Raw genomic sequence first — 13,697 nt, 5'->3', positions numbered from 1 at the left:
TTTGGTGCTTAATTTCTTGTAAATTATGGGGCCATTTCTTTCTTCCATTGCTAATTGCCTCCTTCCCAAGTTTGTAAAAACGAATTTGTTCAGGTTTTGAAGGGTTAATACTCGAGTTTATTATCANCATGGTTTTCTCTGGACAGGAGCGGTATGAGAGAAAAGTGATAAGTGTGGTACAAATAATGTGGTGGAGTTAAAAGTACAATATTGGCCCCAGAGATGTTGTGGAGTATAAAGATGTACAAAATGGAAAAGTACAAATACCTGCAGGCTACTTTAAGAGAAATTGACAGGGGGGGTGAAAACATGACCCAGGAGCATGGGTGGGTCTTCATGTGAGTGACGCAGTCCTGAATAGAGGATCTTTGCAGCAGCTCTGCTCTGTTCAGACCAGTTTTTTGCCTGAACCCGGAGACTAGTAGCCATGGCGTCAGGCCTGTGCAGTGTTGTTGTTGTGTTGGCGTCATGTGTGGTCCTGGCCCCTTCTGTATTTGGTGAGTTTTCATTTTTATTCACTTATTTTAATTTATTTCATGTTTTTTTGTCCGTTATTGTCTCATTTTCGGTTTCACGGTTAGCTCAGTTAGCTACAAACCGGGGGACCACAGGGCGATGTCAGTGTCGTTAGCTTCACAACGGAGGGCTGTGTTGTCTGTTAAAGTTAACGTCTGTTGTTCAAACATTGTTTTAACATCGAAACATCAGCTTGTCTCAACTTAAAATGACTAACGGGGTCACAATATATCTTTTTTTATGATTTGAAGGCGAACTTAACGACAGATATGACGTTATTATGACACATCTGACTGTTGACAGTGCTTTGCTAACGTTTCGTACAGCTATTGTCCAATATAATGTTATTAGGGACTGTTCGTTATTTATGAGAAGAGATGGTGTGTTGCAAAACGCGGGAGGATCTTCGAATATTGTGTTTTTTAGCACTGGGGAGGGAATTACGTTTTTTCGGGTTCCCATTATTATGGGAAATGTGGAATAATTATGGAGTTTCACAATGTCATTCTCCAGGCCTGGAAAAGTCATAGAATTTGGGAAAATCATTGAAAGTTTTGGAAAAGTAATAGGATTTTGTAATCTACTGGGGATAACTTTCTACTTAATTTAACATAGACTCAATGTATTCCCAGCATCGCAGAATTCAGGACATTTGATCTTTTTAACAAAAATCATGTAATGAAGTACTCCCAGGTCACAAATCAAATACATATCTTTGTCTTCATTTTTCTTTTTAAATATTTTGACCATCCAAGAAGAATTTACTTTATTCATTAGAGAGAAGTCAGGGTGAGTTTTCAGCATCAATATTGCTTGGCGCAGTAGTCACATTGAAGGATGTGCGAGTTCAAGTTGGGCAAATGAACTCAAACAACTTATTTGCTGGTTGAAACGCATAAAAAACATATAAAAATGGCTCCTCATACACTTATCTGCACATTAATAAGTAGATAATTGACTTATTGTTTAAGTTTCGTTAGATTGTCCTAGACTAGACCATTAAACTAATATATGAACTCCTAAATTTACCAGTGATGCCTACATTTTTAAATGGGTTGAGGCATGTGTGTGTTTCATTCATCTCCATATTTTACCTCTTCACCCCTAAAGCTTTGTCATTCGCTGTCCCTCTCTGGTTTCTCTCTCTGCCCTTTAACAGCTGGGGACTCGGACTGTAAGGCGTATGATAACAAACCGTACCAAGTATGCACTAGAGGATTTTGCTGTGGTTCCTGCCTCAGAAGATACTGCTGCACTGATAGTTTCTGGCGGTTTACTGAAGATGAACAAGAGGACTGGTATTCCATTTAATTTCTGAAACAGATTATAAATTACCTCAAGCTGTAGTTTCTCTTTTTCCCTAACATCAGTAGAGCTGTGTATTGCAGCCTGTCATGCAAAGATTTTGCAGACAAGCAACAGGAAGTAGTGTTTTCCTGTGCACGACCACCCGCTTGGGGCTAATGTGTGAATCAGTTTGCAACTTATAGTAGCAGAAGTGTCCTTAAATGGGACAGATTCATTAAATATGCTTTGTTCACATATCTGATGTTAATGTATTCAACAATATAAACAGGGTAGGAGATTATAAAATCTGGGCTATACTATGTATTTTTGTATTATTTATGTCATTATAGAATTAATTGTGTTTTCAGGTTGTGATCATTGCACAGGGGATAGTTGTTGTGACAAACACTGAGCACTACAATTTACTAAGGGAATTGCATCTTAAATATTGTTTTCCATGTTTTTTTTTTCTTTGTAGTGATTATACCTTTAACTCTCATGGCACACCATTGCCAATGATCCTTGGTATCTGTGGCTTCGTGGTCGTTTTGCTTATCTTCATCTGCTGCTGTGTCTGCCCCTGCTGCTGCCTGTACAAGATTTGCCGCAAGCCAAGGCGTAAGTAGCCCTCCACTCGCAATTAAATCTGCCTGTTGTTGCTGGTGATGCTTCTTTAGATGCAGAACCGACACCTAGTTCTTTGACCAGAAGCTGGACTGAGGAAATATTTTTACTTGACTAAATCAGCAAAACCTCAACTTCCTCTTCTGTAGAGGGATGTAAGAACAATGTAATATTGCCACAACATTGCAGTATGTGTACAGTGTAGCGCTGCTGTATCTACCAGGTTGAAAAAAAGATCTTAAAGGTGTAGTTCAGTGTTTTTTAAGTGATAAATTGGCACAAGTTACTCACTGGAACCAGAATTACATGATCAGACAATAAAAGTTTTGTATTATTTTCTATTTCACTAGCCAAATCCTGATAAAATAATGTTTTGAAACTACCTGAACAGGTAAATGTAGGTGAACACAAGAGGACTTTTAACAAGTGTTTGAGATAAACAGAAACTTACATGGTTCGGAAAGGAAAGTGAAAGTAAATGCATGAATGCCCTGAAGCGTAGAACTGCATTGGGAATAGAGTTATGCTGGCCCAAGTTTTGCCAAGATCTTTTTGAAATCTTGCCAGGGTGGAAGCAGGCGGTCAAAAAACATGTGCAGATAATAATAACGCAGAATTCTAGAGACACCAGCACAGCTGTTATTATGAATTATTCCCCTATTTACTTACAGGTATGCATATTTTACATATACTGAATAGTTCAAGTATAGTGTTTCCTAATGTTGTGGTGTTATTTCCGCGTTTAAGCGTTTGTCTTAAATTACTTCAGTGTTTGATTTTGTCAAAGAAAATCCTGACTATGACTAATAGATTTAAATAAAGGACATCTCTGACTACATACACACTCAAATCAAGCATTTCCTATTTTATTAATTTAAAAAATTGCCATAATTGAAGTTCCACATTTGTACCTTGAAATAGCTGCATTAAAAAAAAAAAAACTCCCTAAATTTTTTTTTCAAGCTACATATGACACAAGACTTCATATTTATCTTACTTATAAGTTATTATTGAATTTAAATATAAACCCACTGACCCAATCCATCCGTGTACCAGCTTGTCTCATTTGTGGTCTGATAAACTATAAACTCTTCAAAATCAGTGCCCCCATATAGCTGATTCCAAGCTATTGTTGCTGTCATATTTCGTAGGTATTAGTTAGGTTTTATGTTATACAAGGGCCACTTACAAATTGACTGAACTGCAGTTAACATTTAGTTTAAGCTGGTCCTCGTTGCTGCTGCTGCTGCTTTTGCAGCATGTAGCTGCAGACATGTATGTTTCCTGCACACAGCTAACGACAGACAGACAGACAGACAGACAGACTGTCTGCGGACAGCTTCTCAACCTACGTAAAATACAGTGCCTGATTTTTGGGGTTTGTTTTATTGAAGAAGTCAGACTCTTAGTTTCAGTGTGTTGGTGTATCAGTCTGTCTAGTTTTAAAACTGAACATCAGGGGACTAATTTGAGCTCTGTTGGCCCACCCACCACATGACTTTCATTACTGCAGTGACTTGGTCTTACTAGTAACAGACACTGAAACACAGAGAATTCCCCAAATCGCACCAATATGTGACACTGACAACAGTTACAAAAAGTTGCTTAACTCAGTGAAGTTAACTCTGTTCAAAACTGTGAAGTTCCTGATTTTTATGGTCTTCCGTGGTTAGCTGTGTATCCCGCAGGTTGATGACCAAGTATAGCCATCTCTGATAATTGCTGTGGAGTTTGTGTCAGACTCGAACACTGCTCAAGTTTTATCACCGGAAAGATCATGTCCTTTATTTATTCTGCTGTTTTACAAGTGTGGGCCTGTTCATTTTCAGTGATGTGATTTAGTAGTACATTGGTGTGATGAATAACAGTTTTAAAGGGGAAAGATTCTATGGTTTTAATCAAATTGTTGATTTTGAGGATAAGTCTGTTGGTATTCTATGTTTTTGGTATTGTCATTGCAAATCCCATGAAAAGGACAAGACCGAAAAAACTAACAAAGAAATGATCATATTAACAAGTACTGTCTGTGTAGCCAGAGCCTGACATATTATATTCCTCTCTGATAAACACATGCATGCGCCACAGCATTGCATTGAGTGACATGCTTCTCGACTACCATGATCAAGGGCACTGTAGTTTATTTTAAGTCAATATGCTTTTACTGTTATTCTCTGTGCAGCAGATACCGAGATTTAACTGCTGCAGTCGTCGTGTTCTCACAAGACTTAAAAGTTTTTGAGATGAGACGTCTGAAACAAACTAAACCAGTGTTCATGTGTGAAAGCCCCCCATCATTAAGTGTGACGACTCAGAAGGCTCCTGGGAGTAAGTTTACATTAGTTTTAAGACCTTGGAAACTTAAGAGGTTTTGCAACCAAGCCTCAACTTTTTGTAGTTTCATCTCGGAGCTTGATATAACAAAATGCAATGATTTTTTTCCTGGCCTCTGTCGACCAAATTTAATTAATTACTAAGAGTTTGGGTTACGTTGCAGAAAAACAAACAAAGACACTGAGCCTCACGCATGAACAATTCTGTATTGTAAACTTCTTTCACTGTTTTCTGCAAGTTTTCTTATATAAGTGTTCAAGTCGGATTCACATAACGCCCTTACTTATCATAAACTGGTTATTATTAGTGTAATTGACGCCCCTGAATTTTCCATTTTAGGCCACCTGTTCCACTTAATGTATGAGGAAGTTTCATGTACAAAAAATAAAAACTAGAACTTCACACCACTGCAGACAGTCAGGTTCCGCTTTTGCAAATTTGCAAACCAAAATATAAAAGGTTTGGTGGAGTCAGTGGTGGTTAGGACCCAAAGCAGTTCGAAAATATTTATTGTAAAGCTGTCAGCAGCATGTCATCAGAGCACTGCCATGCTGTGACAGAACTAAAGATGGCATTGTTTTATAAAAAGTAAAATGTTAAGGTTAAGGCTGCACGATATGCAAAAAAAGTAATTAAGTCATATTGCAGTTGTGATTCAAAATTTTAGTAGGAATTAGTAATAGTAGTAATTTTTCCATTTTACTTTTATTAGGGGAAAAAGATAATGATGTGATAGTTGCTGGGGTCTGTACTAAACAAGCATGTTACCTTATATGTGGAATAAAATTTGCAGGTTGGTGCATCTCTGTAGCACATATATGCTTCATTTAAAATAGTATGTTGTGACACATTTTACCCTCATCAAAGAGACAGCTCCCGTGATGTGTATATAGCACCTGGCCATGTTGCGGTTTTGATAATATTTCCATTAATTGTGATATGAGGCTTGTGACAGTCATGGAGATGTAATGAGATAATATTATAGCCTACAGTAAGTCGTGTTACACTGTCAGGTGGAGCAGAGGATGATAATGTACAGGAACCTACACAAATGCATTCTTACTGTACCTCAATAAGCAAACAAAAATAATAAAATATCTAAATATCTAAATTGACAACACATAATAATAATGATTTGAGGGACAGAATATTATTTTTTGCATTAAGTTTGTCTTTGTTATAAATTTTATTTTAGTGAGTTTATGTATCATTTTTAAACTCTAAATTTATCCAGGTTATGGTTTCATGATTCTAGGTCAAATCAGTGTTTATACTTTTTTTTTTTTCTTTTTTATGGAAACATGAGTTGTACGACAGGTTTGACAATATGTGAATTTTATTAATAGATAGAAAAAGTGTGAGAAAATTGGTTTATGTTGAGACAACTGTACTGGAAGGATGAAAAGGGGAAACTCAGACATACAAATATAAATTGGGCTAAGTATGTTTGATATGTTCAGCTCTGGTGGTGTGGGCAGTCATCTTTACAAACTTTACAGTGAGAATGCATTTTAACAGGGAAAGCATTGCCATAGGAATTTCCACGCCTTATTTTTTATGAGTTTTGTGCAATTAATGACAGGCGGCCTTCATCGTGTTTGCTCCATGACACGAGAGAGGATTTAGCTCTGGTCTTTAATGTCCTTGGACTCATTATTTCTGCTGCTGGATTTCTTCTTCTCTTCCCAGTAATTAGGTTGGATATCACTTATTTGTGTCTGGCCTACTCACTTCTCTAAATGAATTCAGAAAAAAAAAAATCCCCTCAGTTGAGGAAAGCACCTGAGTAGTGTGTGTATTTGTGTTGGCACTTGAGCGTGTACGGATGTTCCTGACAGTTTGGCTTTTTTAGTCAGCGTGTTCAGGCTTTGTCGTGCAGCGACTCAGTTCTGGCAGAGAGAGAGAGCAATGTGCTTAAACAGCAGCAGGAATGTGGATTCCCCAACTTGGGCTGCTGCATGTCGGGATCACATCCAGGAATGTCAGAGCTCCACCCCGTGTGACTCATTGTTTCCACGACAACCACAGTCTGGAAAACTCAAGACCATCCCACGTCATTTACAGGAAGTGGTCATGATGACTCCCACTCTGTGGGGAAAAAAACATGGTTGGAGAGTGACTGATATTCACACACATCCACCTCCTGCAGCATTTAAAAATAAAAAGTAAAGAAAAAAATCCCTGTTTCAGTTTCACTTAACGTACACAGTAATGAGTTTACACATTAGAGTGGAAACATTAGGGTGGAGGGTGGAGGTTTTGGTCTATACAATTTCATCAGTTTAGCAGCTGTGTACATCTCTGTATTTATAATGCACAAACCAAATCGTGTAGTGTCCTTAATGGAGAACTTGCAGTATCTTATTAAGCACCGTCCTTTACTGTCCTATGCTCAACGGTCTTTTTTTATGAGAATCTTTACTTTAAGATAAAATATAGAGTAAATTATCTGTTCAGTCTGAAAAAAAACATGCACAAACGGTGGGCTTTTTTCAGTCCAGGTTGGTATACTACAAAGCAAGATTTGTGCCTGAGCAAGATTTGTTGAGTCTAAAGCCAGGGTTTCCTGCACTACCAAGGTGGCTCTCTTTTAACCTGGCTAGATCGCCATGGTAACTTATGTGGCAAAATTAACCTGGTTGGAAGTTGCTTGAAATAATCTGAAAAGTGTCTTTCACATCCTATTTGAGGAGCGTCACTCCATAATCAGTGTCAGCGTATGAGCTGAACACACTATAAATACACTGGATACATACAACTTGTTGAGCTGTAATGTCACATAAATGCCACCTAACAAAGCCGCGCAGTTATTGCTATGCATTGCTAAGCTTTTTTCCCCCCAAAGGAGCCTACAGTTTTTCAGAGATGCAGAAAATCTGAGACAGAATTATTCATCTGATTGTGGCTCTCACTGAATTACTGAATGTGTCTGTGGCGTTTTCTGGTCAGTTTGCCCTCAGTGGCTCAAAAATAAGCTTCTTGAAAGCCATAGATCACATGAGACATGAACGGGTCACTATATCTTTATAATCAGGATGACGTTATTTTCACATTAAATGCATTATAATTCCTTCAAATCATATCATACTGTTACCACTTATTATGTTTAGGATATGCTTGTTTCTGATTTGCTGAAGTCTGTTGTTACACAGTTGGTATATTACAGCTGATAGATTAGTGTGTTGGTATTTATCACATTTATTATTCAATCTGTAAAATTCATTTTACTTTGATTTGCCCAAAAATTAAAGTGATAATACGTCTCTTTCATTACAGGACAGTGTCAGACCTAAACACAGTTCTTGATTATAATGAGCAGTTGTCATGTTAGAAATAACAGAGTGATATAACAGCCTATATGGATTGTCTATATTAACTTTTGCATTTACCATATTGTCATTTTCTGTCAGCACTTGCCTTATTTGAAACAACAGTGTTGCTTTGTGCTGTAATTTTAATATTCTTTAACGTGTTCAATGTTTTTTTGTGAAAGCTCAGAGTCTGAAGCAGAAACCCTGAGTTAGCAAAGAAAGTTTGTTCGTGGTACCCTGTTAGCTCTGACCGAGGCTGCAAGGTTTGTCGAGCCAGCTCAGTCAAAGAGAGCCTGGCTCTGTTGAACTGGCTTCATAGTATTCCACCCAGAGTACTGTCTTCAGGTCGTACTTTCATTGTGTGTATGGCCTCAACAACTTCCACTAATAAGACAGGCCAGACGGTATGCAGTCTGAGAGGCAAAGCCCGGAGCAAATAAAACACCCAAAAAGCACACATCGTTGTTCATAACGCTTAATTTGTGTAACAAGGTAAAAACTGAAGCTGACTCAGATAGTTGTGTAAACATTTATATTTACTCTTCTCTTTTCTTGGCTGGATTTCAGCAGCTGGGCAGTCAGAGGAGATTTTAGTGCATAAGTGAAGTGCTGATAGTTGTTATGTCATTCTCAGTGACCTCATTTTCCACGTAAACCAGCGTATAATCATGATTCCTGTTTCACCAAATAATCAGTTCAGACCAGAATTGCTTTTTTCTGGTCAAGACTACTTTTCGTTTAGTCCGTTTATTATTCCTCCCATCACTACAAATCAAAGTGTGATTTAACCTCATACATAGCCTACATTATCTGTATTTCTCATCTGTGTCTGTGTTGTTTGCTTACAGCTGTGATAGCCACCACCACCCACACCACTGTGGTCACGGCCTCTCCGCAGCATTATCCCCAGCAGCCAACTGCAACACCTGGGCTGCCTCAGTCCTACCAGGGAGGCCAGTATCCGCCCTACCAACCCGTACCAGTGCAGCCGGGTTATGGACCGCAGCCCATGGCAACACCCTATCATGGACAACAGTTCACAGCAGGGCCGCCACCAACATATCAGGAAGCCAGTGAGTGTGGATTGTTTTTTTTTTAATATAGCTTAGGCAAAGAGTTACAGGTCTGATTGTGATGATAGGATGTGATTAATACCAATATTAATGCCATCAAGTCAATTTTTTTTGCTCATTCATTTTACCTATAAATTGGGAATAACAAACTTGATTTTCTAATGAAAGAGAGAAAATTAGTTTAGTTTGCTAAAGCTTGACTAAAACTACTGTGCATTTTTGTCAAAACTACTACTGCTAAAATGAAACAAAATCATGTCTCAAACGTAACTCTTTAACCTGTAACCACTCTTAAAAAGAATGTACATCTTTCTGATTGTGGTCCACAAAGCAGTTTGCTTGAGAGAGTTCACCATATATATATAGTTCTCCACACACACACACACACACACACACACACACACACACACTATATATAGATATATCTATATAAATAGTTGTCTGTATTCTTCATATACTTCATACATATTTTAAAAGGAATGACGTTGGTGATTACTGTGTTTTTTTTCTGGGCACTATAGAAAAACAGTGTTTAACATTGGATAATGACAGTACACTGCAGCTTTAAAAAAAAACACGTGCAATTTCGTGCGTCAGAATAGCTGCAGTCGGAAGTGGAGGTGGAATATCCGCCGCTGGTATAAAGTTTGGTCATGTCTGAATTTTGTAAAATAGGAAATTTAACATTTATGGTCACTTTGTGTGATGGAAGTGAACTTGTGGTCACTGTCTAAATATTTTCAACCCTCTCATCTTCATGATTTCTCTCTGTGTGCAGCTGGTCCTGGCTACCCGCCCCACCCGATGCCTTACAGTCAGGCTGCATTCACCCCCGGCCAGCCTGCGTACCCTCTGCAGCCTCCTGTTCATCAGCCGCAGCCCAACGCTCCACTTTCAAACACAGACTATCTAGCCCAGCCAGCGTACAACCCTGCTTATGTTGCACCGCCACCCTAGATCGGACAAAAGATCACAGTGCCTCACTCTCAGCCACTTTAAACGTGCTGCAACATTTTGGAACTTGGCAGAACTGGAAATGTGTAACCTGAATCAAAGAGGAGGATTATCTTGATTCATGTGTTTTTGTGGTTAAATACGGGAATGTTGTTGTAGTGCATCTGTTCCGTCGAAGAGTTGCCAATGAAAATGTTGATACCTCTCGGCTCGTAATGCATGGACTTACAGTATACAAGTGGTGAGATTGTTGTTGTTTTTTTTAAACATATTTTTTAGTTGGCTCCTTCTTGGTCATCTTGGTGAATTACACATGAAACCACTGAGTCTGATTTTACAGATTAAAAGTCCTTTTTCTAGCATTCTGGACATGCCTGAGCATCTTCCTCCTGGTTCCCTGTAAAACTGCACCGGCTGAACTTGCCTGACCTCTTCATTCACTGTCTACAGTCATTGCAGTCAGACTCTGTGGTCATGGTCATAATCTCGCTGCTTTCTGCCAGTTTACTTTAGGCAGATGAAGTGCTTAGAAGATGAAGTGGTTTTTTTTTTGTAATTTAAATTGCTTTGTGTGTGTTACTTGGGAACAAATGCAGAGTGTATAATCCTTCCCACCAGATTGTATAAAAGAAGTGGCCAACGTGATGTCACCCATTGGTTTGTGGACTACCAATTTGAAGCCTCGAGATTGGCACTGTAGTTATCACCATCTTGTTTTTTTCAAAATCCAGAAGTGACCATATTTAGATGTGAAAATCTTTATCATCTATTTTACTCAAAATGGACCATAATTTCCAAAATTATATTGAAGAATACCAAGAAAAATGTTAACTGAGGTAAGAAGTGAAAAGAAGTCCTTTTTTGCATTGATTAACATGCAACCAGGCTTCATTTTGCAACCAGTGGAATCGCCCCCTGCTGGCCACTAACAAGAATACACTTAATGGCACTTCAGCATTAGCTTCACTTTTCAAACTTAAAGACTATGTACACGTCTTTATACAGTCTAAAGTTGACCAACAATGTTCAGGAAAAGGGGTCCTCTTTAAACTGTACGGAAAAAGGGAACATTCATCATGTCAGTCTGACAAAATAAGCCTTGCACACATTTTGTTTTTGTGTTAATGTACAAAGGAGACTTCATGTCATTATCTCCTCTTTTTCTCAGGTTGTTTTCATTCATTGTTTTCATCTTACAACACAAGTAACTAAAATGCATCGGCAGCTTTGAATGAAATAACCAAAGGTGATTTATTTTCCACCAAACATTCACAAAAAGAAATGTTATACTTTGAAAATGCAAGAAACAGTTGTGCCTTCTTAGCCATATTACGTTTGATTTGCCTGTTTCACATAGTGTTGTGTTACTCTGACTTGACTGTCATCATAAAGGATTACATTTACTTCAACCTTCCGCATTATTTGCAAAATGCAGCCTTTACACTATAGTTACAACCTAAACTGTGCATTTATGAAATTTTAAAGGTCACAATTTTTTTCCAGTATTGTGTTATTTGCCTTGTCAAATCCTTTTTTTTCCTCTCTTTCTGGAAATTCTCATTACCATTGCCTTTATCGGTTTTTACAAGCATAGCAGTCATGTTTAATAAGTAGCCTGTTGCTGTTTTTTTTTTTTTAATCTAAACTTTAAACTAATATGCCTGCCCTGTTCTGCTTTGTCACTTCTGCTTTCTGATAACTGAAATGACTTTAACAGCTCAAGTGACCTTTCTTCTTATTATCCAGCTGTACTTTCAGAATACAGTCACTGCTCATGTGACACAGTTTTGTTGGAGTCACCCTGATTTTTAACTTTGTCTCATGAGACACTGGCTGTGGTCAAAGAACATACAGTACCTTATGTATTCCATTTTAATGTTTCATTATATGTGAGTATCACAGGTACACATTTCAGAATAAAGTTCAGTCACATCCACGCTGTGACTTATTTTACTTTACCAGCTATCATGAGAAACCACATGCCAGCTAATGAAAGGAGCAGATGTCCTCACATATCTTTTTTAATTTGCAAAATAGTTAATTTGTGAGGAATGTGCACGCGTCCAGAGCGCCTCGTCTTTGTATTTCTGTTTGCTTGCCTCTTGGTCTTCAATCTGTCTTTATAAATGTTTTCTTCCTGTGATTTCAGTGTTGTTTCTTCAAGATGACTTTAGTTGGACTGTTTTTTTGTGTGTGTGGATTATAGCCATCTGTGTTCTGTGTGAAAGACATACCAGCAGAGATTTATTCTTGTTCCATCTGTGTTTCACGTCCAAGAATAATTGTCATTGATGCTACTTTAAGAATATATGTACATTACTTTTATTTTGTTAAGAACACACCACTTCCTCTGCAGAGTTCAATAAAATATATATTTTCTGTTTCATCCCAACTTTGGTTATTGAATTTTCAGAATATGTTACAGTGAACATTGCTTTTCTTTTCTTTGAGACTAAACAGTGCATTTTCTGTTTGTGTTAGAGAGACAGCAGCTACACCATTTAATGGCAGACACATGCAACTAGTTTGTATCATTTTTTTAATGAACTGGCTTAAAAGAGCTCCAAGACACAGACAGAAATGTCAAAAGCATTACAGCTAACCCTGGCCTTCCCCAAGGCTGTTTACACAACTCCTGCCCTGCCTCTGTTAGATTAGACTATTGAAAATAGTAACATCTGACACTTTTGCCTTTTTAAAGGTGGTGGAATTAAAAACTTGTCGTCTTCAACATTTGATGTGTTTTGTTTTCAGAATGATGAAGACAGATGTAGAACAATTAGATACAAAATTGAATGTAGGCTCTATAGGATGATTTCCGTGTTTTTCCAAAACCAAGTATAATAATTATATGATTTCAGATGACTTCAAAACTAGTGCATATAGCTGCTGTAAATTGGAAAAAATCTACCCCAGACCTGCTGAAGTTTGGGCTGAGCTCCAGCGAATAGTTCTCTGCTCTGGCAATTTGTTTTTTTGTTTTTAGATATTTCCCTTTTTTTCTTTCTTTTTCTTTCTTTTTTTAGCTTTGGAGAGGAATTGGGGTCCATCTTCACATGTTTTGTAGTTTGCATTTTTTTTGGATGTTTACATGTTTTTAATGTTCTGAAAAATAAAGTATTCAGAAAAAGAAAGAACTGACTTTTCTTACCCCAATATCATTTAAATATTTCGCTTTAGTTTTTAATGTGCTAGTTTTTAACTTCTGAGCACAAATAAATGCTGCAGTAACCTTAAACATATACTTTTTTACATGAAGAGAAAATGATATCTTGATGTACAGTTATTGAGGGCGTGGAGGCGGAAGCTGGGAAATGGGAAAGTATAAAACTGCTGAAGTGCAAAAGAACAGCTCAGGGCAGGACATTGGGTGGAGGCAAATTTCAACACTGGTTCAAAGCAAGTTTGGGTAGATCCACTTATTGCTTAACTGCATCGCATGGGGAAAGAAACTGAAATCTAGCATTGCTACAGCAGATTTACCCGTGGTCTGAATTTTGGTTTAAATTCCAATGGTCTCCTTTATTAAAATACAGGAAAGATCATGTAAAACCTGCAAAAATTGTTTTAAAACGTTCATTATATCTGAGTTTGGAGCCTA

General features: G+C 37.7%; 1 protein-coding gene across 1 annotated transcript; it reads left to right on the top strand.

The window, feature by feature from the left end:
- The first annotated feature begins 396 nt into the window (after positions 1-396).
- LOC121957496 (protein shisa-5-like) lies at positions 397-12,482 on the top strand. Its single transcript, XM_042506094.1, has 5 exons — positions 397-497; positions 1,676-1,814; positions 2,282-2,421; positions 8,918-9,142; positions 9,921-12,482. The coding sequence occupies exons 1-5, from the start codon at positions 428-430 to the stop codon at positions 10,097-10,099; spliced, it is 753 nt and encodes a 250-aa protein (XP_042362028.1). The 5' UTR covers positions 397-427; the 3' UTR covers positions 10,100-12,482.
- Positions 12,483-13,697: the final 1,215 nt, after the last annotated feature.

The sequence above is a fragment of the Plectropomus leopardus genome, chromosome 2 (assembly GCF_008729295.1).
Source record: "Plectropomus leopardus isolate mb chromosome 2, YSFRI_Pleo_2.0, whole genome shotgun sequence".
NCBI lineage: Eukaryota > Metazoa > Chordata > Actinopteri > Perciformes > Serranidae > Plectropomus > Plectropomus leopardus.
Note: the sequence above shows the minus strand (reverse complement) of the source record. Positions and strands in the feature narration are given on the sequence as shown.